Source organism: Periophthalmus magnuspinnatus, chromosome 5, assembly GCF_009829125.3.
Source record: "Periophthalmus magnuspinnatus isolate fPerMag1 chromosome 5, fPerMag1.2.pri, whole genome shotgun sequence".
In the NCBI taxonomy this organism is placed as follows: Eukaryota; Metazoa; Chordata; class Actinopteri; order Gobiiformes; family Gobiidae; genus Periophthalmus; species Periophthalmus magnuspinnatus.
The window spans coordinates 4,214,307-4,240,985 of NC_047130.1; the positions used below are offsets into that span (position 1 = coordinate 4,214,307).

At 40.4% G+C, this 26,679-nt stretch overlaps 2 protein-coding genes across 2 annotated transcripts; both read right to left on the minus strand.

The window, feature by feature from the left end:
- Positions 1–1,298: 1,298 nt before the first annotated feature.
- LOC117370535 (interferon-induced GTP-binding protein Mx-like) lies at positions 1,299–14,831 on the minus strand. Its single transcript, XM_033965981.2, has 13 exons — positions 14,559–14,831; positions 13,983–14,041; positions 6,427–6,514; positions 6,214–6,341; positions 5,211–5,331; positions 4,959–5,145; positions 4,393–4,471; positions 4,193–4,315; positions 4,013–4,130; positions 3,789–3,947; positions 3,625–3,701; positions 3,329–3,529; positions 1,299–3,093 (listed from the first exon to the last, which is right to left on the minus strand). Exons 1-13 carry the CDS (start codon positions 14,731–14,733, stop codon positions 2,848–2,850), a joined length of 1,761 nt encoding a protein of 586 aa, XP_033821872.2. The 5' UTR covers positions 14,734–14,831; the 3' UTR covers positions 1,299–2,847.
- A 150-nt stretch (positions 14,832–14,981) lies between these two features.
- nampt2 (nicotinamide phosphoribosyltransferase 2) lies at positions 14,982–24,039 on the minus strand. Its single transcript, XM_033965979.2, has 11 exons — positions 23,768–24,039; positions 21,901–22,036; positions 21,700–21,803; positions 21,501–21,629; positions 21,056–21,214; positions 20,838–20,968; positions 18,605–18,830; positions 18,274–18,393; positions 17,435–17,575; positions 16,622–16,747; positions 14,982–16,332 (listed from the first exon to the last, which is right to left on the minus strand). The coding sequence occupies exons 1-11, from the start codon at positions 23,813–23,815 to the stop codon at positions 16,171–16,173; spliced, it is 1,482 nt and encodes a 493-aa protein (XP_033821870.1). The 5' UTR covers positions 23,816–24,039; the 3' UTR covers positions 14,982–16,170.
- Between the last annotated feature and the right edge of the window lie 2,640 nt (positions 24,040–26,679).

The following is a 26,679-nucleotide window of genomic DNA, read 5'->3' on the forward strand; positions in this document are numbered from 1 at the left end:
GTTATAAGAGAATATAAATAAAATGGAAGTGATAAAATTCATCCAGACAAAAGTCACAGAAAAGGGGAGTGGGGATTAGAGGAAGGGAGTAAGCGAGGTTCACAAAAGCTTTACGTCACATCCACAGAAATGCATTACAGACAAATCCAGCAGGTGTCGCTCTTCTGACTGTGTCAAATGATTCGAAGCAGTGTGTCATTTTCAGTGCAGTTGTCTCAAAGTGGTTCAACGTTTCATGAGGTTTCGGTTTTACATCACTAAGCTGGGGTGCAGAGGCAGGAGCAGGAACTAGCAGGAGAGCAGGAACCTGGAGAGTAGCAAAAATCCAATGAGCATCGAAAAGGACAAAATGACAAAATGCAAAAACAAAGCAAGAGTAGTCACGTTGACACGCGGACGGTCTGGCACCGAGTGTCTGAAGCTCGTCCATCTTAAGCTCCCCAGCGGTAGAGGTGATTGCGCTGATGCGCTCCAGGTGCGCGCGGGAGGAGTCAGGAACTCCACCCAGCTCCAGGCAGACAGGTAGGGGAGGGGGGAAGAACACAGGAGGACAGGAAATGCAAGCATCATGACAATTGTGCTTTGAGTTCCACTTGTGGACTGTAATGGACTGACACACTGTGTGTGTTTGCATGTATGTGAGAAGTGAGAACTGCTGAGAATGCTAAAAATGAATTGCCCTCTGGGATCAATAATGTTTTCTGAATCTGAACTACTACTACTATTATATGCCTAAATACTGCTGCTATAAATGCATGCTTTTGTCAGACCTGAAGTGAAGTGAGTCTGGATCCATTAATAAGATCATCAGCACATTCAGCTTATAGACCACATATAGAGGTTATTTGGCAAATGCAGCAACATAACAAAATTGAACTTGCTGAGAAATGAAATATATGTGCATCTTGGTGTTTGAACATTTTAAATGCTAGGGAAATTGAAATGAGCTGATCCAAATCTATAGTCAAAGTTGCCAAAAAATCTCTTTATTTATTTTTATTTATTCATTGTTCATTATCAAAACTGCATCAAGTGAGCATAACCCAAGATAGGCAAAAAATGAGCATTGTGGAGTGGTTACAAATGGGTCACATTAGCATATTTAATCATATAACAAACACATAGACTGTAGACAAATACATTTTACTAATTTAATTCAAAGACAGTGCATGTGTTTTGCTACTTTGGCTGCAGTAATTACATTATTAGGCCAATATGACTGATTGGAAAAGTGTTTGCTCAACAAGCCAACGTGCACCTATGAGTTTCTATCTGAAATATCTCTCTGTGTGAAAAAACAAACAACCAAAAAAATGCCAAAAAGCTCTAAGCTCTGCTCTTTGAGTAATTCATGTCTTCCAGTCCTTGTGATTAAATAGGATGCTTTACAATTATTGTGTTTTTGTCAGAGAATGAAGCTTAAACTTTAATGTCATTCAGAATATGCAATATCTCTTACTGTTCAGTGGATCAGTCTTTGAATTTGACTATTTTCTCTGTTTATGTTTCAGCTTCAGTGCAGATCAGGTGTGTATAATAACTGACTTCTACATGCCTCATTAATTATTTATTTTGTGAACTGTTTTTGTAGGTTCCAGGTTATAGACTGTACCGGAGTTAACGGACAGGAGAACAGGGGGAAGGTCCACACCTCAGACCATAAACTCTCTTCAAATGTTGAAATAAATGTTAAACTATTTTAATGCATTGCTTCTTTACATTGCTTCTTCTTTGATCAGCAATTAACATATGAAATTATAACAAAATAATTGAAATGTATTTTATTTATTTATTTTGTTTAGACGGTACAGTTGTGAGTCATTGCCTGTGCTTGAAATCTAGGGGTAATAATGGACTCAGACTTGAACTTTAACAGCCGCATCAAATCAATAACATCTGCAGCTTTTTACCACCTAAAAAACATTGCAAAAATCAAAGGTAAACTGTCAAAGCCAGACTTAGAGACTTATCCATGCATCTGTGTCCAGTAGGTTAGACTACTGTAACGGCCTGCTCACTGGCCTCTCCAAACATGCCTTAACACAGCTGCAGTACATCCAGAACGCTGCTGCTCGGGTCCTGACTAGAACCAGGAAGTACGAGAACGTAAGTCCTGTGCTCAGGTCTCTGCACTGGCTTTCTGTAGCTCAAAGAATAGACTTTAAAGCAGCTTTGCTTGTGTATAAATCTCTCCATGGCCTACGTCCACAGTATATCTTCGACATGTTGGTGCCATATGGACCATCTCACACTCTGAGGACTTCAGGGACCGGCCTCCTGCTGGTGCCCAGAGTCAGGACTAAACATGGAGAATCAGCGTTTAAGTTTTATGCAGCTAAAACCTGGAACAGTCTTCCTGAAGATGTGAGACAGGCTTCTACTTTGCCAATGTTTAAATCCAGGCTCAAAACAGTTCTGTTTAGCTGTGCATATGACTGAAAGGTTTTTATTCTGCACTCTTCACTTTTAATGTTAATTTTATGATGATTATTTGTGATTATTTATGTTTTGATTTGTGTGATTTTAATGTTTCTTATTCTGTAAAGCACTTTGAATTACCTTGTGTACGAATTGTGCTATACAAATAAACTTGCCTTGCCTTGCCTTGATCTCTGTGGAGAAGACTGTCAGTGAGTGAACTTTAGAGGTTCTGATCTTTCTGAGCATGGTCTGTTCATATACTGCAAAGGAGGAAAAACCTGTATGTGTCCTTTATATGCAGGTTGAGGCTCTTGCAACAAAAGTTCAGTTGAGATCGTGATTCCTTCCTAAACCACCAAGAGTACAAGCTATGTATCGTATCTTTAAAATTCAAGTAACAAAAATGTGTTTAAAGACTTATAACTGCTAGTACAACTTTGTTCTAGGAATTTCTTCAGACAACAAAATGCATGCTTTTGTTAGACGTTTGAAGCGACTTTGGATCTTGTTTCTTTTGCTCCTAATACTGGAGTCCTCTCGGAGCAGTACACCGGTGTCAGGCTTATTTTGAACCATCTGCAGCATCTCCTTCTGCAGCTGAGTGGACAACTCCTGCAACATCTGGAAACGGATCACCAGTGGGATCTGGCCTGCTAGCCGCTGAGAGGCAGTCTTGGATTGGTGCAAAGAATATAATTGTTATGTCAAATTAAGTATTTTGTTTTGTACTCATAATTAATTTATCCTGAAATCAATTAGAATCCTTTACTATGTAAACTGACATATTTCACTTTTTACATGTTATTCTGAATGCAGTTGGCTGAATGACTGTGAATTTAGTCACCCATGAATACATTTGACATTTCAGTAAATGAGGATACGTAATGTTATATTATCAGAGACTTACGTGGTAGTATGATTTCAGCTGGACCATCATGTTGTTTAGACGCTTATTACTGATGGTGTCGGTAGTTACATGCATGTCCTCTTTATTTGTGTTGCTGCACATGTTGTCCCCTAAATGAACATACTGTTCCATTTTAAACTGCATCCTCACTGTGGACTCTGTTGTTTTTTCCCTTGTCAAAATGACATCAGAAATTATATTCTAAGACAAAGAATAAAAGTAATACATCAAAGACCATCCCCAGTCATTGTTGTAAATGGAACAGGTTCCCAATCGACCAAAAAACATTCATGTACCTGTGATTTCATCTGGAGTTTTGGAAAAGCAGCAAAGTTGTTCTCCACTATCACTTGCAATTCTTTTTTTACTATATCTGAGAGAAGAAAAAAAAAGTAATTACAAATGAACAAAATAATTACCGGTACAATAAAAGCAGATAACGTTGCTAAGGGTCACATGCCTGTCACATCCTTGAGTGTCAAAACTGCAGGCTCTTCCAGAAGTCCAATGTGCTCTTTGACTATGCTTTTGAAGGAATTGTAGTTCATAAAGCCAGACTGCATTCTGTCTTTGTGCTTTTGCTCATACTGGGCCACCTCCTCTTCAAAGGTCCCAGTGACTGCAAGTTAAAATGGCCCAGTAAGATTACTGAATTTGGTTCAATTCTTAATGTGCCATGCATACATGTGTCTACAGCGTTTTGTACAATATATCTCCATTCACTGAATATTTTCTTATCTATGAGTTCCAGAAGTTCTCCTGTTAAAAATCCGCCGGTGTCCTCAGTGAATATCGTGACTTTCTACAATATAAAAGAAGATTATTTACATATATGACCACCATGGTAATGAATAGCACACTTACATCAGTGAGGAAAGTCAGTTTGTCAGCTGCATCAGATGGGCATTCAAATCCATATCTCTTCAACTCTGCACTATCTTGAAGGAAGTGATTTTTTACCTGTTCTTTCAGAATAGGAAGTGATTTCTAAAAGAAAAAAGGAATAAATATACTCCAATAAAACATGCATTGCAAATTAAATTCCCCTACTCGCATCTACCCACTTCAATATGCTGCTGCAGCTCCAGAGTGAGTCTTTCTGCCAGCTTAGGTACAGTTGCATTGCCATCATCATACAGTTTCCTTTGATCAAATATAGATATAGTGTTAGTCTGTCAATATAGCAGGCTAAATACACTGCTGTTCCTTACCTGAAGGACTACATTTGCTCAGTCATATGTCAAAACCACATTTGCTAAAAACTACACACGGAGGTGCATGAGAATCACTCCCATGGAAATGATTCAGCAGTTGTTCATGTTTAAAAGGCCAGCACTATAAAGTTATGTAGGTTTTATTTAAGCTTTTAACTTAAATAAGCACTGTTCTTTTGCACCCCTACATCTTGATAAAATGCTGTCATTACTTTAACTACGACTTTATTCTCATAATATTTAGACTTTATTCTCGTAATATTGTGACTTCAACATCGAAATGTTATGACTTAAATGTCGTATTTTTATTATGAGCCTTATACTCCGTCCAAAGACACACAAAAAATAAGCAGGTATGTACAATGTGTCACAACAGACCTTCTAAGTGAAGTAAGGGTTAATAAATCTTCACTTACTTAAAAAGTGCATGGTCCCTGAAGAAGGCTTTTTCTCTCTTGATTGAGTACCTCACACTTTGCTCTCCCTCATCCTGGCATTTTACTATCACATATCCCTGATTAAGAGGGGGAACCTTGTTCTGCACAATGTCCACAATAACCTTTTCTCTTTGTTTGTCAACCAGATCAGGTTTAGTCAAAACACCTGTGAGAAAAGAAAGCTGAAGTTTAACAGTTTACAGATCAAACAGTAATACAAAAATATTTTACCTAAAGTCCTGAGTCCAGTAGGGTCCTCGTCCTTTGCCATCTTCATAGACTCTGCTTCAGCTATGTCCACATTACAAGGAACAACCACCAAAATATATTTCTTTTTGAGAAAAGATTTGATCTGAAACATTATTAAGCAAATTTACAAGAAATTAAATTAAACAGAACAAGCCCATTGCAACACCTGGACCTATAGGATCTCAAATGTGCATTAACTTCACAAGTTAATTTTGTAATTAACACATTTTCAAGAAAAAACAATGTGACTCTTAGCTCACAGAGTCATATTTTAAAAGGTGAGTTTTCTTTACTGCCCTCAGGTCATTGCTATGTTGTTCCCTATTCAAAAACAAATAGTTATTTGACATGGAATAGGAATAAACCTACTGCCATTTGCCTTTTAAACATGAGTCTTGTAGATGTAATGTGGTTTTTTTTTGGCGCTTCATTGACCTCAGAGCTTCTCTTTATTCATAATTGCTTCATGTGTTGAATGTTTGGTTGTTACTATATGTTTTGACTGCTCAAATTAATTGCCCCTGGTAGTATTAATAAAGTTGTCTGAAACTGAAGAGCAATGAGACATTAATAAAGACAGATTACCCTTTAGCAATCAACATCCAGTTTGAGTAGCCATGTTGTGTGGTTTTTTTGTCTTTCTTTAACTCATTGATTTTCACCCAGTGCACCGTGAGGTATTGCTAGATGTGCTTTGAAAAAAATTATAAATAAATAAAAATCTATCAATTATTAGTTCAGGGATTTACAGATTTAGTTGAATAATTTAGCATTTTGGATGTCCCATGCAGGCAAATTTCTGATCCAAAAGGAAAAACAATCACTATTACCAACCTGAAAGGACAGAGGCATGGACAATATTCACATTACCAGTAAATATACCTTAAAAAAACAACCAAAAAAGTGTGCCGTAACTAAGAATAACTTGAAAAACACTGCTTTATCAAATACCCATCCTCTCATTACTTTTTACTGGTGAAAATACCTGAACTGTAGTGTTTTGCTCGGTGGGTAAGCTTGGTAGATCAACAAGTGTCAGATTAGGTACAGTAGATGAGGCAATATCCAGACAAAGGAAGCCTTCACTGGTTAGAGAAAAGTTCCAAGGTATAACTATAAAAAATTCCACACAAAGCAGTAGTTTAAGGACTAAGCTATTAGGCCTAATAAATAGTTTCAGCATATTGATAATATTCACCTTCTTCAATTTTAGTCTTCACATCCTCAGGGTTTGGTATCATCGTTTTAGTTATGTTACATTCATTCCTGTGATATGTGACAATACCACACCAACTGTTAACAAGAGTGTAATTTTATCTGTTTTATCTGTTTTGTTTTAATTTGTTTATGACGTTCCTGGTTTAGGCATTAGGTTTTCACAGTTTTTATCATTATTATTCAGATAATCCAGCCCAGCAACCATCTCAACCAATCAGTAACCACCCCTTCTCACTCCTCAACCAATCACAATTCAGCAGCCACCAGCGGAACTTTTTAGTAGTAGTTAGTGTTGTGTTCGGGACAGTCGCACCAGCTCTCCTTCCCAACTTTAAATGTTTTTCCTTTACTTCATCTACAATTGTTCATGTGTCCTTGAGAACGTAAGTTAATCTCAGTATTATAAGTATTTGTAGTTCATATGCGTCAATCCAGCCTTAATTAGGTCTGTTTCCTTAGTCCGCGTTGCTGTTACGCAACTTGCGCCAGTGATGCATTCACGGACCGGCAGACCTCTGTATTTTCACTGCTTTCTGCTGCCGTCTGTGGTGCATTCAAGGACAGTTGGAATTTTGTACTTTAGGCGAGAAAGTGCCATTCTCTGACTCTTAGTTCGTTATTGCTTTGTATTATATCTGTAGCTTTTTTCTAATGCGTTCTGTATTCTATATTGTGTATTTACATGTTTGTTATGTTTATTAATACCACATATCTGATATTTAATTTGTTGTATCATTCATCACATTCATAGCATTTATTTTCTGCCTTTTAGAAACCATGAACAGACATGAGCAACCATGGACAACTATGAGCATGAATCATGAATATGAGCATAAACCATAAACACAACTTCAATAAAGAGTGGTAGAGTGAGGATTGGCGTCTGGTCACTTTGTTCTTGCCGAACAACCTGGGGAGATTGTGGATACTAAACTAGTCCTAAATACAGTCCTTTCCTGAGGGCACAAGTTTGGGTTTCTTCCCAGCACCTCATTTACATGGTCCTTCGAGCCGGATCCGCAGTTTCCTCAGTCCAATCATGTCTCGTCCTCGTCGTGATGTCCGTCGTCCCCGGTATCTCGATGATTTCCTGGTGTCTCTCCCAAGACGTCAACTCGACTCCGGCACACTCCGTGACCACTCCACCGAGGGAGCAGCTCCTCATCCTCCTGTATCACCTGTTTCTCCAGCACAAGAGAGACCTGCGCCACAAACCCTCAACTCCGAGGCAGTCCTATCAGCTCTACGGGAAATGAAAGAGGACAATATTCAGATCAAGCGAGAGATGCAATCTCTCTTCAGCTCCCTCTCTCTGGGCTCTGGTCCTTGGCCTCATCAGTCAAGTCAATGGCAGTCTACTCAGTTTGAGAGCAGCGCAGCATCACATCTACCACATCATTCTCCGGAGTGCACTTCCACCCCTCATAGCTACAGTAGAGGTCCTGTGGATGTTCCTCCACCACCATGGCCTGATGCACCTCTTCTTCCTCCGTCAGATTATCCATTGCCTCCACCTCCTCCTCCTGTCTCATATTTTCCTTCTCCTACAGATGAATCTTTGCCTCCTCCTCCTGTCTCATATCTTTCCTCTTACAACTCAAGGCTACATGCCACTCCAGAGTATCTTGAGCCATACACGCCCCCTCCAGTGCCACCTACTGTTGAGACCTCATACAGAGGGCCAAAGCCTCATATTCCCCTGTTTACTGATGATGACCCACGTCAGTTTGCCCGCCTTAAGATCGCCCTGGACAATATCTTGCCCAAAGATGCTACTGAGCATTTTAAATATCAAATCTTAGTTGATCATCTCAAGCTAGAAGATGCTCTCCTCATAGCCGACTCATATAGTAACAGTTCAGCCCCCTACTCCAAGACCATGGCTTCACTCACAGAAATGTATGGACAGCCCCACAAACTGGCATTACAGCGTATCAATGAGGTCCTAGCCGAGCCTCCAGTCAGAAGTGGCGACAGTCGTGGGTTCCGTCACTTCGGGCTCAAGGTTAGAGCACTCGTAGGAATGTTGGAGCAGTTAGGAAGAGAGGGCAGGGCAGAGTTGGAATGTGGGTCACACACTTCACGTCTTCTGTCCAAACTGCCACACGAACTGAGGGCACAGTTCAAACGTTTCATCGATCCTATTCGCACCCCTATACCCACACTCCTGGACTTTTCTGACTGGCTTGAGTATGAAGTCCGTGTTCAGGATGAGTATGCTCCACCTCATCACTCGCGCCCCTTACGAGATGACCGTCAGAAAGTTATGAAGCCCAAGTTGCAGAGACCCAGTGTACGCCCTACCACAGTATTACTTGGCTCTGATCCTTCTCCTACCTCCCCAAAGCCTCCATCGCAGGTGCGACCTCAGTTTACCTCACTGCCAGAGCAGCCCAAGAAGTACTGCCCCTATTGTAATAACATGCAACACTATTTCAATCAATGTCCAGAGTTCAAGAACTTTTCTACTGAACAAAGAACTGCCTGGATCAAAACAGGGAGGCGTTGTTGGAGATGTGGCAGAAACCATTTAGCATCTCAGTGCTATCTCAAGGCCAAGTGCCACCAGTGCAGTCAAACCCATCTCGATATTCTCCATGAAGTCAACTCTTCCACTGCAGGTAAACCAGAGCAATCAGTTCCAGGTGTGCAACCGGTCACTTATTACTTAGATCCAGATCGCAGAAGCAGCTGTGTTCTCCTGAAAATGGTCAAAGTTATCCTCCACAATGGCCAGCACAGCCTTGAAACTTATGCCATTCTAGATGATGGCTCGGAGCGCACAATCATCCTCCATGGTGCTGCCCAAGAGCTGCATCTTCATGGTCAAAAGGAAGACCTGGCACTTAAGACTATACGTCAAGACCTCACTACTGTGTCAGGCAGGTCAGTGTCCTTCAGCATATCATCCGCTATCCATCCTCAGAAACGCTTTCTCATACGTAGAGCCTTCACAGCAACTGAGCTCGGGCTCTCTAAGCATTCTCATCCTGCCGAGGCTCTTCAAAAAACATATCGCCACCTGAAAGGTCTCCCACTCCATTCCTTCAGCCAAGCTCAGCCACTACTCCTCATCGGTTCAGATTACCCTCATCTCCTCACACCAGTTGAGCGTGTGCGCTTAGGACCACCAGGGGGTCCAGCTGCACTAAAGACGCGCCTTGGATGGACTCTACAAGGTCCTGCCAAAGTCCTGCTGCACCAGTCCTCCACACCTCAGTGTCTCCTCATAAACACAGCCCCTTCATCTGCCGACTTACTCAGCCACGTCTCCAGATTGTGGCAGATGGACATTTTACCATACTGCAATGAGAAGCTGATCACTAGATCAAAGCAGGACAACGCAGCCATCAAACTTCTTGAGGAGAAAACAACCAGAACCAAAGTTGACAGCGTCAACAGATATGCCACCCCCCTGCTGTGGAAAGAAGGACTTCCCCCCCTCAATGCACGAAAGGAAGCAGTCATGGGTCACCTGCGTGGTACAGAGATCCGCCTCTCCAGAGACCCCGCCAAAGCAGATTCCTATAAACAGGAGATCACAAAGTTGTTAGACTCAGGTTACATCAGAAAGATCACCTCACCTGCAGAGCAGAGCATTAGTTCCTGGTATATTCCACATCACATGGTCCATCACAATGGCAAAGACCGCATTGTCTTTAACTGTTCGTTCACTTTCCAAAACAACAACCTTAATGAACATTTGCTTCCAGGGCCCACATTAGGCGCCACTCTTCTCGGGGTCCTGCTCCGTTTCAGACAGTACCCCATTGCAGTAAGCAGTGACATTAAGGGAATGTTTCATCAGGTTCGCCTTTTGCCAGAAGATCAACCCTTCCTCCGCTTTATCTGGCGGGATATGAACCGCAGCTCCAAGCCGGACATCTACCAATGGCAGGTTCTTCCTTTCGGCACCACTTGTAGTCCTTGCTGCGCAACCTTTGCCCTCCAAAAGCATGTCTTCGATCACAGTAGTCCTGATGAAGATACTCGACATTCAGTTGAGAACTGTTTCTATGTGGATAATCTTCTTCAAAGCTTCTCATCTGTTAAAGAAGCAAAAAAGCTTGTCACTAAGCTACAGGCTCTCCTCCAGTCTGGTGGCTTTGAACTGAGACAGTGGGCCAGCAATGTTCCAGACATCATCAGTAATATGCCACCTGAGCTCAAGTCAGAAAGTAGAGAACTGTGGCTATCCATGGACGGTGTAGACCCTCCAGAGCGAACTCTGGGGCTGCACTGGCACTGCAGAACTGACACCATCACATATCGTCTCCGCCACACGGAACAGCCTCTGCCCACAATGCGCAACATATATCGAGTCCTAGCCAGACAATATGACCCCCTAGGACTGCTTATTCCCTACACTACCCGAGCAAAGATCCTGGTGCAGAACCTCTGGCGGAAGAAACGTGACTGGGACGATCCTCACCTTCCTGAGGACTTGCTTCACCTGTGGGATGCCTGGGTGAGTGAGCTTCATATCCTACCCAGTATCTCCATCAATCGCTGTTATGTCTACTCGGATACAGACCTCGCATCCGCAACTCAGAGCATCCACATCTTCTCAGACGCGTCAGAAAGAGCATATGGGTCTGTCGCGTACCTACGCACCGTCGACAGTAAAGGTGAAGTCCACGTGGAATTCCTTGCTGCCCGTTCACGTGTTGCCCCAGTTCGCCAGCAGTCCATTCCAAGGCTGGAACTTTGCGCTGCCCATACCGGTGCTCAGCTTGGTGCAGTTCTGAAACGAGAGCTCACTGTCCCCATCTCATCTGTCACCTACTGGACCGACTCTATGACAGTGTTGAACTGGCTGCAGTCTCCTTCATGCCGCTATAAAGTTTTTGTCGGTGCCAGGGTAGCAGATATCCAGGAGCTAACAGAGTGCAGCTCATGGCGCTATGTCCACTCCAGTGAGAACCCCGCTGATGATATCACCCGCGGATTGACACTCTCACAGATACAGGGTCACAGCCGCTGGAGTAACGGACCCTCCTTCCTTCGAGAGAGTGAATCATCATGGCCTCCTTCTCCAGTGATATCCTGCCCCGATGATCCAGTCGAGCTGCGGAAGGCAAAGTTCTGTGGCCTCATCACTACTCTCTCACACCCATCTCTGCCTGAGGCCAGCCAGTTTAACAACTTCAAAGAGCTACTAGAGGCTACAGTCAGAGTATGTCACGGGGCGGCCACAGATCCCAAGCCTACTGCTGAATCATTCAGACACGCTGAACTGTCACTCCTCAGACAGGTGCAAAGTGAATGCTTTCCCGAAGAATTTGCTCTTCTTTCCTCCCAAAAGCCCATTCCATCCAGCAGTAGACTCCTCACTTTAGCTCCAGAATATGATCCAGAGACTCAGTTGATCAGGGTTGGGGGCCGACTAAGACGCTGTGACTCCCTCAGCTCAGAGACATTACACCCCATTGTTCTTGACCCTCATCATCTCATCACCAAATTGATCATTGCAGATTATGACAACAAGCTGGCCCATCCAGGTACAGAAAGAGTTTTTGCTGAACTTCGGAGAAAGTTCTGGATTTTGCGTGGCAGAGAAGCAGTCCGCAAACATCAGCATAACTGTTCAGAATGTCGTAAATGGCGGGGTCAACCCATCATTCCTAAAATGGCTGACCTCCCACCTTCCAGCTTACGCCTACACCAGCCAGCGTTTTACTCTACTGGGATGGACTGTTTTGGACCCTTTCTCATCAAGGTTGGGAGGCGCAATGAAAAAAGATGGGGCATAATATTCAAATGTCTCACCACACACGCAGTGTACCTAGATCTGCTGGCCAGCATGGACACTGATTCATTCCTCATGAGCCTACGGCGCTTCATTTCCAGACGGGGCAAGCCTCACGAGCTACTATCTGATCAAGGCACCAACTTTAAAGGTGGCAGCTCAGAACTTCAGGAAGCCTTCAATGCACTTGCCCCTGATCTTCAGTCTCAACTTGCAAGCCAGCAAATCCACTTTCGTTTTAATCCACCAAGTGCTCCTCATTTTGGTGGTTCCTGGGAGCGGGAAATCCGCTCCATCAAGTCAGCACTGCACACAATACTGGGCTCTCAGACAGTCACTGAAGAAGTTCTGAGAACCATCCTCACTGAAGTAGAGAGCATCATCAACTCAAAACCCCTCGGTTACACCTCTTCAGATGTGGCAGATCCAGATCCTATCACTCCCAACATGTTGCTGATGGGGCGGCTAGACTCATCCACTCCGCAGGTGGTGTATCCAGACACAGAGCTCCTTAGCCGCCGCCGATGGAGACACTGTCAAGCCTTATCGGACCAGTTTTGGATCCATTTCATCAGGAACTACTTACCATCCCTTCAGAATCGCTCTAAGTGGCATCGTGACCTTGAGGACATCAGTGTTGGTGACATTGTTCTTATTGTGGATCAGCAGCTCCCGCGTGCTCTGTGGCTTGTTGGCAAAGTCACAGTCGTTTTCCCAGGAACCGACGGCAGGGTTCGCACTTGTCAAGTGCAGGTCGGAAACAAGATTTATACTAGACCTGTGGCCAAGCTCATAAGGCTTCCTTCTCTCCCACAGGATGTTCCTAACTGACACTGTGCAACTTTGCTCCTCAAAGTTGGGGGCGGCTGTTAACAAGAGTGTAATTTTATCTGTTTTATCTGTTTTGTTTTAATTTGTTTATGACGTTCCTGGTTTAGGCATTAGGTTTTCACAGTTTTTATCATTATTATTCAGATAATCCAGCCCAGCAACCATCTCAACCAATCAGTAACCACCCCTTCTCACTCCTCAACCAATCACAATTCAGCAGCCACCAGCGGAACTTTTTAGTAGTAGTTAGTGTTGTGTTCGGGACAGTCGCACCAGCTCTCCTTCCCAACTTTAAATGTTTTTCCTTTACTTCATCTACAATTGTTCATGTGTCCTTGAGAACGTAAGTTAATCTCAGTATTATAAGTATTTGTAGTTCATATGCGTCAATCCAGCCTTAATTAGGTCTGTTTCCTTAGTCCGCGTTGCTGTTACGCAACTTGCGCCAGTGATGCATTCACGGACCGGCAGACCTCTGTATTTTCACTGCTTTCTGCTGCCGTCTGTGGTGCATTCAAGGACAGTTGGAATTTTGTACTTTAGGCGAGAAAGTGCCATTCTCTGACTCTTAGTTCGTTATTGCTTTGTATTATATCTGTAGCTTTTTTCTAATGCGTTCTGTATTCTATATTGTGTATTTACATGTTTGTTATGTTTATTAATACCACATATCTGATATTTAATTTGTTGTATCATTCATCACATTCATAGCATTTATTTTCTGCCTTTTAGAAACCATGAACAGACATGAGCAACCATGGACAACTATGAGCATGAATCATGAATATGAGCATAAACCATAAACACAACTTCAATAAAGAGTGGTAGAGTGAGGATTGGCGTCTGGTCACTTTGTTCTTGCCGAACAACCTGGGGAGATTGTGGATACTAAACTAGTCCTAAATACAGTCCTTTCCTGAGGGCACAAGTTTGGGTTTCTTCCCAGCACCTCATTTACACCAACCATCCTCCTCTTTGGTTCTCCTCATCCTCAGCACAAGGGGATATGTTCGACCTATAATCACACAGGTGGATGGAAAAGCCAAAATGATGCTCAATACATCTCAAGTGGAATAAACAGACTAATACATATCCTTTAGACTGTTTACAAATTGACTACCATATGCCTATATCAGTTGACAATATTTGGCCTTTTTAGCAGAGGGTGTGTCCAAACAGCCAACTGTAAAAGTAGGCCATAAGCAGAGTAATAGTGTGCAGTCTAGTACATACCATTTAAACAGTGCTGGGTGTGACATAGGCCTACTGAGCCAATACTTAGTAACAGTGCAACGGGTTACTGTGAAAATAGTCATTAAATATTTGAGTAAGTAGGCTAAGTGACCCACAGGATGACTTCAGCTCAATCTGTAGCAGTGTGTTTGTATTTTTGGTGTGACTTTTAACAACTTGCATATGTTGTTTACTTTTATTTAGGCTTAACATAAAAGCACATAGGCTATTTGATTGATTTACACAATACAGTACTGCAAAAAATAATACTAAAGTGGCATGATATGACCTAACAGCACCTCTTGGTAGTTCCACTCCAGAGAGCGCCTCCAGCACAGAGCTCTTCCCCGAGCTTTGGTCTCCGATGACGGCGACAGCGGGCAGCGCCAGGTCCTGCTCCACTCCCAGAGACCGGAGCGAGTCTATGAGGTCAATGCAGGGACGCACTGAGTCCTCTTGATTCCATAAGCTCATGTCTGCGTTGGTTATTACTATTAGCACACTACCAACGAGGACACGGGGAAAGGCTCCAGCCCAGAATAATGTGCACCGAGCAGACAGAGGCGCGCGGACTGGGCATGGCCACTTTCACTTTCATTTCTCCAGAATATGAAAGTTGGAATTTAATTGAAGGTCTAATTAAGTTGGAATTTTGGGCGTGTTAACTAAATTCAAAACGTAACTGAGAGAATTTGTCTTGTTTTATTTTGTATTTTTATTTTAATCACAAAAAGGCAAAAAATAAGTCCATAATTTAATTAATAGTGAAACACGTTGCCCTTTGATAGTTTCATTACACATAATATAGTTGTGAAAATAGGATACAGTAAAGAACCTCAAACGGAACAATGACGATGATTTTAGGCTAAATGAAATGCTTAAGCAAAAACAAAACCAAAACAAAACTTGACAGAGGCCTGCTCCAGAGAACAATATTTGGAAGGTTTGCTGGTTAATCATTTCCTTCAGTACCTTAAGTATGACAACAACCCACTGCGTGGTGCTTCTAATTTCCACGATTAAAAGATCTTCCTCTTATAAGCTGCACCAGCATGGCTACTGCTAGTCCAGTAGAGGGCGTCAGAGACCAAAACATTGTTCTTTTCTCTGTTGACACTTCAGGTGTTTATCTTAGTAAGTAGTACTACATAACATGATCACCTTCATCTGCTAATGAAAAACGTGTGAAATGTAAAACAGCATGATTACATTAAATTAACAGATGAGATCTTGAATGTTAGAATGACCAAGACTTTGCAATTTAGGGTAAAAGTAAATTTTCATGGTCATCTTTTATAATGTGTTCTATAATGTGAGCTAGGGTGGCTTGGCTTGTGAAAACATAAAACAGTTCCTCTTGTGCTTGCTCCAGGTCATAACATTTTCAAATGGCAACTGATTAAAGCATGTGGCTAAATAAGCTAAAACATTAACCATGATTTGTTGTTTATGTGGCAGTGAAGTAGTAATAAAAACACAGTGGATTATATTAATAATTATGAATGAATAGTCTGAAAAATATATAATCATACTTTAAACAAAATGTTTAATAAAAAACATACTGTTTGCATGTTAAAAACAGCCTTTTGCTGTTAGATACATTACAGCTTATTCTTAAATGAAATTGGTATGTTGTCAAATTGGCAAGACAAACAGGATATTAAGGTAAACTGTTTTCTGGGTGAGAGGAAATAATACAAGTCTGCATATTATATTTGATTGGTCGCCACCAACAGCCTAACATGGTGGAATGTGTGTTGACAAGCCCCAACACTGATGTCCTGCCAGGTGGCAAAGTCTACTTGAAAATATTTTCATGTGGCCTCCTCTGGTAACAAGTGAGTAGGGATTTGGCCAATTCTGTCTGAAGGAGTTGTTCCTGCCGCGTAGTTAGACTCACAGCTGTTAGCCTCAGTGCAGTCCATTGAGGATATGTTTCCCCAGCAGTTCTTTTTCACTGTTGTACATGGTGGTGTTTAGGTCAAGGTCTCTAAGTCGAGCATTCTTTCGAATCTCGTCCAGAGAATATTCACGAAGGAGGACTCCATTTTCAAACACAGTCACAAGCAGATCCTGCAACATTTTGCAACATGTTGTAATAGAGGCAGACGTGAACATACATCAATAATACTGTTTTTGTAACTGGTGTACTATATGCATGGCTGGTATGATTCATGGATGTGGAAATACAAGTACCAGCAAGCGTCTGTGTGACAATATTTCACTGGTCACGCAGATGCTTGCAGTTCAACTGATTAATAACTGCTTACAATAAACATTACATTAATATAGTTATAACAAGAACTTGCCATTCCATATCCACCTACACCCACAAACTCTTTGATTATTATATATGACAAACCTCCTCTGGCTTCCCTGCGCCTCTCTCCACTGTCTCAATAAAGCCACCAGAGTTTCTCCTCAGAGACAGCCGGCCCCGCTTCGACCCTTTGGAGGGATCAGTCACAGGCTGCTTGTACACATCCATCTGCAAAAAACGTAAATACACATGGAAATTAAAAGTATTTATTACAAGCATTTCTTCTTCTAAGGGGAACATGCAATCTGCAACTGCAGATTGCATGTTAATCTTAGAACATGGTGCTTAAACATATGAAGGTAGTATTTGCAGAAAATTTTGTGGATGTATGTTTTTTTTTTCTTATGTAATGTATAACAATAAAGGCATTACAACGACTGAACTGATGTTTTTTCCTCATTCTCAGTAAATAGACAGGCCATGTGAAAGCTTAGAACATCGAGAATTCACTCATGCATTCTCTCAGCTGCAGAAGCTGTACCATCACTGATTTATGACTGGCTACAGATGCTGAGGTTTAGGTAGGGAGGATTCCGATCAGAAAGAGTCATTTTAGGCTTAAACCAACTGAATTTGAGACACTAAACTCAGCAACCCAAGAATGAGGCTAATTCTTCTTTATAATTGGATAATTGTTATAATTTGACGTTTTGGCCCTCAAGACAAAGAACTTGGTCGTCATGTTCAAATGTTTTTGTGATAAGAATAAATCAGCATTACAACTGTTATGAGTAGAGGTTGTTTATGAAATGTAAAATTAAAATGGTACATAACATCTCAAAGAAAAGTACCTCTTTAGCAAAGCTTTAAAAAAGATGAATGTACAGAGTGGTGTGTAGCTGAACAAGAACCTACGCCTTTGCCGTTCGACTCCACGTAGCTGCACTTAAAGGCACAACTCAGTGTGTCTCTGTTGAGCTTCTGAAGCAAAGCACTTCCACATCCAAACAGAACATTCTCAGCACTCCAGCCCTCTTCACTCAACTTCTGAAGAATCTGCAAGATAAGAAGACATCATCATCAGAGGCGCAAATGCTTTTATGAGTTTTCTACTATTTCTACTAACTTGTCTAGGTAACATGACCATTTACACACAATGTATTCTTACATTCATGTGTTAAATACGTTTTGTAATATTAGTTAGTTAGCAGATTGAAAAACACACACTACATAGGTGCTTGTGTCTCACTGTTCACTGGGAATGGTGGTAATGAACTCATGACTTAAGTGCATTCACCTCAAATAAACAATGAAAGGGTTGTGTCTGATTTGGTTAAGATGAGGTAAACAGTAACAAGATCATTGGTAATTGGCGGTGCAAGACAATATGAGCAAACTTCAGTGATAATAAAAGCATTAAATGAATGAATTTGCTGCCAGATATAATTACAAATAGGGATGATTCGCTATGGATTTTTTTCAGCCAATGTCGATACCCAACATTTGGCTTGCTGCTGTAACCAATAACCAATTTGCAGATACAGATATTTAGCTTTGAAAGTCCATAACCCACAAATTTATCTTATTGTAAAGATAGATTAAATATCCTCCAACTGTTCTTTTCTTTTTTTATATAGGCCGCTACAGATATATGTGAAAACCCCTGTGTAAAAAACCTCTGTTCCAATATTGAACAGAGTTATTGCCCTGTCCTTAATTTCCCATCCCTAATGTTGCATGAAAAAATGGCTTACCTCATTAATAGAGCTGAGGTCTATACCATCTCCTTGGATAATACGCAGGTAGGAGGGCAGCACTTTGTAACCCATAGAGTTCTTGGAGCAGCCAAAACAATCTTCCAGGATCTTTATGACCTGTGGGAAAGATTTTAATAAGCCATTTTAAAAGCAGCAAGAGGTAAAATTGGAACTGTGTATGGTGTATTTTACTCTCATAAATAGTTTTCAGTGTTTCTTGTAAGGAATTGTGTAAGAACTAATGAAAAGAGTAAAACATTAGTAGTAGTTTAAGGGGAAATTTAGATATATTTTAAGATTGATATGTTAGGAAAAAATTCAAAAACACCTCGATAAGTGTTTCAGCGGGGTCTCCAGAGTCTGGCCGAATGACCAGACATGAGTCCTGGCTGCGCTCCATCACTCGCTCCTTCAGCTTGTCCCCCCAGATGTGCTTACAGGCGTTGAAGATGTCATAGCTGTCACTCACCACTGACACAGGGCCTGAGCTGAACTGGTCCAATACCTGCTCAAAAGCGTCCTTCTCTCGACTTCTGCCCCATGATATAATGGTGCTAAAGACACACAGAGAAGTTATTACAAGCAGATCTAAACCTAAACTAATCCTTTTTTTTACATGCAGTGTGCACCCCACTCTTGTGGGGCTTGGAATTGGGCTTCAGAGTTGTTTGACATTTGCTTACAATGTGCTTTATGTTACCCCACTAGTGCAAATAAAACGTACACAACAATTAATAGCAAAAGAAAAATTCAATTCTGTCAACTCAAGAAAAGTTTTAGAGTGAAGACATTTCTCCCCTAATTCTTAGTTCTGGTTAGATTACTGGTGGAAACTGCCTTATATATATTTAAAGGAAGGAGCCAACTACACTGATACTGACACGCCTGTTTGTATACAGTTTGTTGACTAGGTCTATTGAACTACACCAAGTGTGAACTGTGCCTGTGCCATACTTGTGTCAGGCCGCTAATGGGGGCTCTCACACCTATTAGCATACTATCACTATTGTTTTCCTTGTTTTGATTTAGGTCTGAGGAAGGAGTTATGAATAGGAGATAAATTATGTCTAAGCCCCCATTTGTGTTCAAAGAAGGATTGTCTTGCCTAACAAAAATTGCTTCCTTAACTCCCATCTCAAAATATTTACTTTTCTTTAGCTAAGAACTGTACCTCACTATCTTCAAAGAAGTAGTTAGTGGCTTTGAGATGGAGATATACAGCAAATTGTCCCGAGGAGCTCTTGCAACGGTGTTGGCACATTCTCCTATGGAGTGGCTGTTTTGTTTCTTGCTCACTGTAGTCTTCACTAGACTGAATGGAGTAGACCTCATTGCTTTATTTGTGGCTCAGGGTTTTGTCCTTTGGGTGAACCAGTTTCTGTCTTTGTGTTTGTAGGTTTGAAATAGACTGGGATTTCATGCTGTCTGAAAATCCTCTGAATCTTTTCAGACACACCAGCTGTGTAGGGAATAATTATACCTTTTCTCCTAAATTCTGATTCTGTTTTTTTGGCTCTCTTAGGTCTATTGAAGGCCCATTTCAGTGTGTAGTGGGTTCCACATCTTAAATTTAGATTTTTGTCCAGTTGTCATCGATGTAGCAATGCCAATGTGTGGGTGGAGGGCCTGAAAACTTCTATAAGCAAGTTAGCAATAATGAAGAAGTTTCCTATAAACTGAAAATATGTGCTATTTAAACAAATTTCCAGCAGTTGGTAGATTTGGTCATGTGACAGGTTAGTTCTCTTTTACCTTAATATCCTCCAGTAGTCTTCTCCTTGCTGCCTCCACCACTACTGATGTAGGGATATAAGTGAAAAGAGAGGACACATCAAAGGAAATCATGGTGTCTCATCTGGGTCAAATTGCAGATGCTTGACTTTGCCAACAAATTCTGTTGTTTGCAATATGGCACTCCGTGTTACCAACCAGCCAGGATGGTCTTCAGATGTTTGGCCACATTGTATGTGATGGAATCTGTGCTCCTTATTTGTGTATTTTTGGGAGATGCAAGGATAGTCTGTAATACATCTGTCAATCAATGACTTCATCCTGCTTTCTGAGAGAAAAGGTGTAACTATTGCCTACAGAGCTGGTGTGTCTGAAAAGCTTCAGAGGACTTTCAGATAGCATGAAATTTATTTCAAACCTACTAACACTTTAAGACAGAAACAGGCCCACCCAAAGGACAAAACTCTGAGTCACAAACAAAGCAATGTAGTCTACTCCATTCAGTGTAGTGAAGACTGCAGTGAGTGTTACATTGGAGAAACTAAACAGCCACTCCATAAGAGAATGTACCAAGACAGTTGCAAAAGCAGCCCGGGACCCCAATCTGTAAAATCGCCATCTCTAAGCCACTAACCACTCTTTTTGAAGATAATCAGGTACAGAGGTTTGAGATAGGAATTAAAGAGGCAATTTTGTTAGGAAAGACAATCCATCTTTGAATAGGAATGGTGATTTTAGACATCATTTATCTCCTATTCATAACTCCATCCTCAGACTTAAATAAAAACAAGGAAAACAACAGTGGTAGCCAGCCTAGAAAGATATAGTACCTGTGTTCAGCAGCTGGGATGGAGAAACCAGCCATGGGGCAGGAATAGTATCGTTGTGCCATCAACAGCCCTGCCACTGTATCGGTGCCACAGAAGTTCACCAGGTGAGCTGCTCCCCCTAGAGCTGCAGACTAAAATAAGATACAGGTAATAAGCAAAGATAATTTGAAGATAAATATCATATACTGCATATGATGTATCAATATAGTAATCCTGACCTCTTGTGAAGAGACCCCTCTGTAGCCAAAGTCATGGAGCTTCTCATTTAGGCCTTCCAAACTACCTGATGTAGCTTTGAGGTGCTTGGCAAGGATCTTTTTGAATTCCCTGGAAATGGTGGCAACAGTGATGGGATACCACATTTGGACTAACATAGTCTGAAAAAAAAAAACGAGAATAATAATTTTCTGGTTGCTTACTTAATTGTCAGATTAGAAACTGGAACAGAAGGTATCGCCAACAACAAGGTCTTTTTATTCCTATCTCTATGCATTGTCTAAATTTCCCAATTTATTTTATGTGTATAACCAAACATCACAACAGTGTCCTAAGGGCCATTTTTAAAAGTGATCTGATCAAACAGTCCAACACTTCATCAATGAAACAAGCAAATTGGCAAATGACCAAAATTCTCCTACACAATGACCTTTGTACAGTAATTACCTCAATATAATTGGTCAGCCAGAAGAAGCTGGGGTCTGTATTTTCCACAGTGAACAGCACATTGCCTCTTGGAATAATCTTGCCTTCAGGAACAGCTTTGATACGGATCGGTAAACGCCCATCATGTTTCTGACACAAAAAATATAAACATTTAATGCACACTAGCCAAATGGACACACAGTGTAGCAACGGATGATACCTCGAGGATCTTTCTCCAGCCCTCCTCATCAAATACAGTCTGCTTAAAGTGCATCTGGTAAAAGAGCTTTGCTTCCTGAATTTTATCTTCTGTCACGATTCGGCCTGTGATAAAATATAAATAACATTACATACCTACATCAGACAATTTTAAAAAATGCTGTACAGAATAAAACATTTTTAGATCACAATTTGAACATACCTGTAAGATATTTCTTCAGCAAATACTGCAAACCGAAAAAGACGACTTCATTGAACTGGGAGCCTTTCTTCCGCCGACACTCAAAGTAGGAATAGATTTTGCTAACATCTGGAGGATACTGTTTGTAGTGTGTGATCTAAAACAAAAGAATGACACCACAAACAAAAGCATAACAACCTTAATTTATGCAAACAGACCTAAATATATGTGCTTTCTCAATTAGAGCCAGAAGAGTAACATCATCAAAAAATATATGTTAACCAGATTTTAATCAACATGTGACAATGAGAGATCGAAAAGGAAAACATTTCTGGCATCTAGGTCAATAAGTATGGCATTTTAGGGAAAGGGACTTATACCATAAGATGATTTACTGGCACTCAGTGGAAGACGTCTTTTAGGTGTGGTTCCTCAAACTAAAGAAGATTAGTCACAACTGAGAGCAAAACAAGTTTGGCGTAGGGTGTATGCAAAAAAAGTTTAAGAAAATCATATCATCATTTTCTAAAGCCAAGATCACAAATTCAATTTCATTATGATTCAAGCAGATAGCACCCCCTCTTAGTAAAACAACTGTTATTTGTTACATTGATCGTGAATAAGCCCAATTGTCTAAGTATCAGTATACATTTTTTATTAAAGAACAGAAACATTACACTGCAGTACTTGAGAGTGAGGTTCTCAGTCAGGTGGTGACAGCATATGATCTTGTGCCATTACAGAGTAGAGATAATCATTATTCAGTCTTTTTTTTTCTGTTGAATGAAACTCCATGCTCGAACACAGACACACCCACTCACTCGTATTGGACAGCCTCATGCATGCGCTAAGTCTGTGACAGACACTGGAGTTAGAGGCTATCTGGTGTATAAAAAAGAAAACTCATTGGCATTGGTCTTAAAGAATGTCATTTCAGAAAGGGGGAGTCTATTGGCTCTCACAGGTCAGAAGCAGAGAAGCATGACAATGCAATCCAGCTGTAATGACCAACTCAGAGGAAAAAAAGGTTAGACCTTGCGAGTGCTGTGGGATAATCAGGATAATGGGACTGCTATGTCGAAAGTAAAAGCATAACTCTGGTAAAGGCTAATCACTAAAGGAATGCTCAGTGCTCTAAGGACAACCTGGCTCTGTCTGGTATTGGTTTAAAAACACTTTTATTACTTAATCACAAATTGAGCCAACAGGTCTTTAAATATATAGCCTAGCCTATATATTTTATGATTATTACAGACCTTTACAAGAGTATCCTAAAAAGCATTCGATAAAAAGGTCATATTATTTCACAGTAGTAACAAAGACATTGAGCATAAGTAGATTAATATAAACCATTGCGAAACATAACTTACAGTGTGCAATCTACTACAACTGCCTCACTGCTGAGCTCAGGTTCTGCTGAAAAGAAAATGAAAGCTAAAATGCTGCATGAGGCTATTGAGCATGATACTGTCTGACAATAGTTTTATTCCTTTTAAGCTGGCATATAGTATTTGACAAAGGTATCTTATAGTGAAACAATACAATAATTGAGCATCATGACATTTGTGGTTGATAAACACTGATGGCCACTTAGTTAAAATCTGAATCTTGGATGAGCTGTAGTTCCAGTGATCTCAGTGTTTACGTTTATAAGACCACAGCCAACAAAAAGGCAAGATTAAGATTAAGATGAAGCTTTGACCTCTACTGGAGCATGTGGACTTTCACCAAACTACACGGTGTAGCTTGTGTGGCCATCGTAAACTAAAGTGGTGACATTTAGCATAGCCCACAGCCTGCTACTGCTGCACAGGGGAATTTTAAAACACAAGGCGATTGGATCAAAGATGAAAAGATTGAACAAGCCTCATTTGCTGCCCTTACTCACCTTGTACGAATCAGTAGCAAGTAAGAAATTGAAATCATGCGCTGCCATTGTTGTTGTGGTTGAATGAATCCAAACACACCAGAGCCGGAGCGTCCCTCTCTTTGCTCGTAGCTTTCCCACAGCCAAGTCTGAAACGTGTCATGGGGCGATAAAACTATCACGAACAGGCCCTTCAAAAGACAGGCACGTCGAATGAGAGGGTTTTTTTTTCAGCAAACGTCCCAGAAAAGCTCGTAGGGGTGTGAGAGGTAGAGCAGGGTCAGTGTGCAGTAGTGGAGAGTGTGTGAGGGGGTTGTTGTTAAAAAATGTGGGCGGGGCTTCTGTACGCAAGGTCGTGCCCCGCCCTTAAAGCTGACGTCATGTTTGTGCATGCGTACACTTAGATCCATGACGCTAAATTTTGTAAGCAACAAAATAGTCTAAATAACAAATGCTTGTCATGCAGCCATACCTACTTTTCTGCTGTATTTTAGGCCCAGACACTGTAGATCAATGGGAAAAATATTATATTTAGAGATATCAGTTTGAAACCTTTAATGTAGTTTAATTTCATAATCATTTAATGTTTTAATATATATATGAGGTATTTAAATGTAAAAATGGCACACACACGCACACACAAACACACACACGTACACACGCACAAAAGCACATATTTTGGACATATGAAACTGAATAATGGATAAAGCCAGTTTTAAATCTCTTCTGTCAACAAATCCTCCTGCATGACCCGTACATAAAGCCTATACATTCTAAATTTCTTGTTGCCTATGATTCCATCATTTACATGTCATGTAGCCTTTGAACTTTAGCTATTATGGTCCACTTAATTCTGTCTCCAGTCACAAGGTAAAATGAAAATGAACTGAGGCTACCCTAAAGATTTGTGTTTTATGAAATAAAATGTTTGTGTTTCAGAATCCATGTTGTATTTAGGAATGCATTTGGCATCGTACTTAAGACACTGCAGGTGAATAGGACAACATCTTAAATTTAGAGGTATCAATTTGAAACTTCTCTTATTTACTAAACTACAACAATGTACGAAAAAATGCATTACACGTTTTATATCATATTATGTTTTCATATGTGAATAAACCATTTTATGTGTAAAAATTGCCAAAATTAGCGATATTTGGGAAATTTAAAACAGAAACTTGTTTAAATGTCTTGCTTCATTTTGTTTTTGTTGTTTTAATATCTTAATTAGTATTGGGAAAAATAAAACTTACTGACAAATTTCACATTTTGCCTTATTTTTTTAGTTAAAACTTGCTTGGAATTAAAAATTAACAAATCCTTCTGTATAATCAATCAAAATTGTGTTAAATGTACAATTGGAAAGTTTGGTATATGTACTTTAAGGGTTGATCCTAATGCCCCAATGGGAGAAAACTGTGTTGTTTCCACAGAAAACGTGCTGAGAGACCAAACTGATCAAAAACCATGAACAAAAGCAATAAATACATAAGTAAAATGAGTTTTTCCTGTAATCCCTTTGGTCTAAAGCTATTATAAAGGCTATTAAAGTCCTTAAGTCTAATAAAAATGTAGAGTTCACAATAATTTCACCATTCATTGAATGCATTTACAGCCTATTTTGCACACTCATGTCGAGGGCCAGCCATCGGTTTTGGTCCCTTGCTTAATGTTGCTTAACACTGTATAACCTTCTGCAACTCCAGAAGTATATGTGTTACCCAATAACTCTGTAACCCTTTAATTCAAAATGACCAGAAGACTAGAATTCAGAGATCTACAAAATAAAAACAATTTAAAAAAGGGATGCTTATTAAATTATCATTACCATTTATACAATTGCCTACAACATTTGTTTTCTTTTTAGATAAAAAAAATAATATTGTGTAAATGGTCTAACCAATTCATGCTAATCACAGTCACTGCAAAGCTTGGTTTATGTCATTGTTTGGGTTTTGTTTTGGTTTGTCCAGCTTTGCAAAAGTTGCTCCACCCTTACACTGATACTGTGGAAATCTGAACTACTAATCTTCGGGTTGATGGGAATTGCTGCTCCAAAAATGTTGATGAACATGATTACAAAACATAGTTTAACTGAACTGAACTGACTCATTTTGTTTAGTCTTTAACAATGTTAATGTTGCACTTTCAGGACTGTGGAAAAAGAGTTCCCCAGAATACAGTGCCTATTTAGAAAGAATTCAAGAAAATGAAGCAAAAAATTTCAAAATACTAAAGGTTTTCAAACATAAGTGGTCTCATTTGAACATTACTGTGGAGGTTGAAGTCTTATTGAAGACCATCTGACACAATGCAGGGTTGCAAGAAAGCAGCACCATGCAACTCTTAACAAAATGTACTTTCCATTTGCCTGGTTTTGTCGGCCATTAAGAATGGTTGAGATTTTTATTTTTATTTTTATTGTTTATCAGTTTCTTAGATACACATCACAATGCCCTAAAATGGAATTTTAGTATATTATAGGCCTGCCTTGCATTTTACCAGCTTTGCTCCTCGGGAATAATTGCTCTTTGGCTAAAATGTTGAATTATAATAGCATATGGACTACATTACTAGGCAATCAATAGGATGTGATAGAGGGGGTAACTGAAAAACAACAACAAACAAACAAACAAACAAACAAAAAAACATGAATATTTTTACAGGTAAAGGCTGCCAACCATTTGTATGAATTGTGCTAAAGAAATAAACTTGCCTTGTCTTGCCATTTCCCCCTTTCTCATCTTGAGACTAAGAAGCAAAACCTGGACCATCTGCAGGTAGCATAGTCTAACGCCTGCAGGCACCAGATGTCATTATCAGAAAGTTTGCTATGTCTCATGCCTCATGTTTTAGAAGAGAATGAAGAAGAGAAGATACAGATATTAGCTAAGTATGGCTATGTAAGTTCTATAGCCCGTCAACCAGATGGT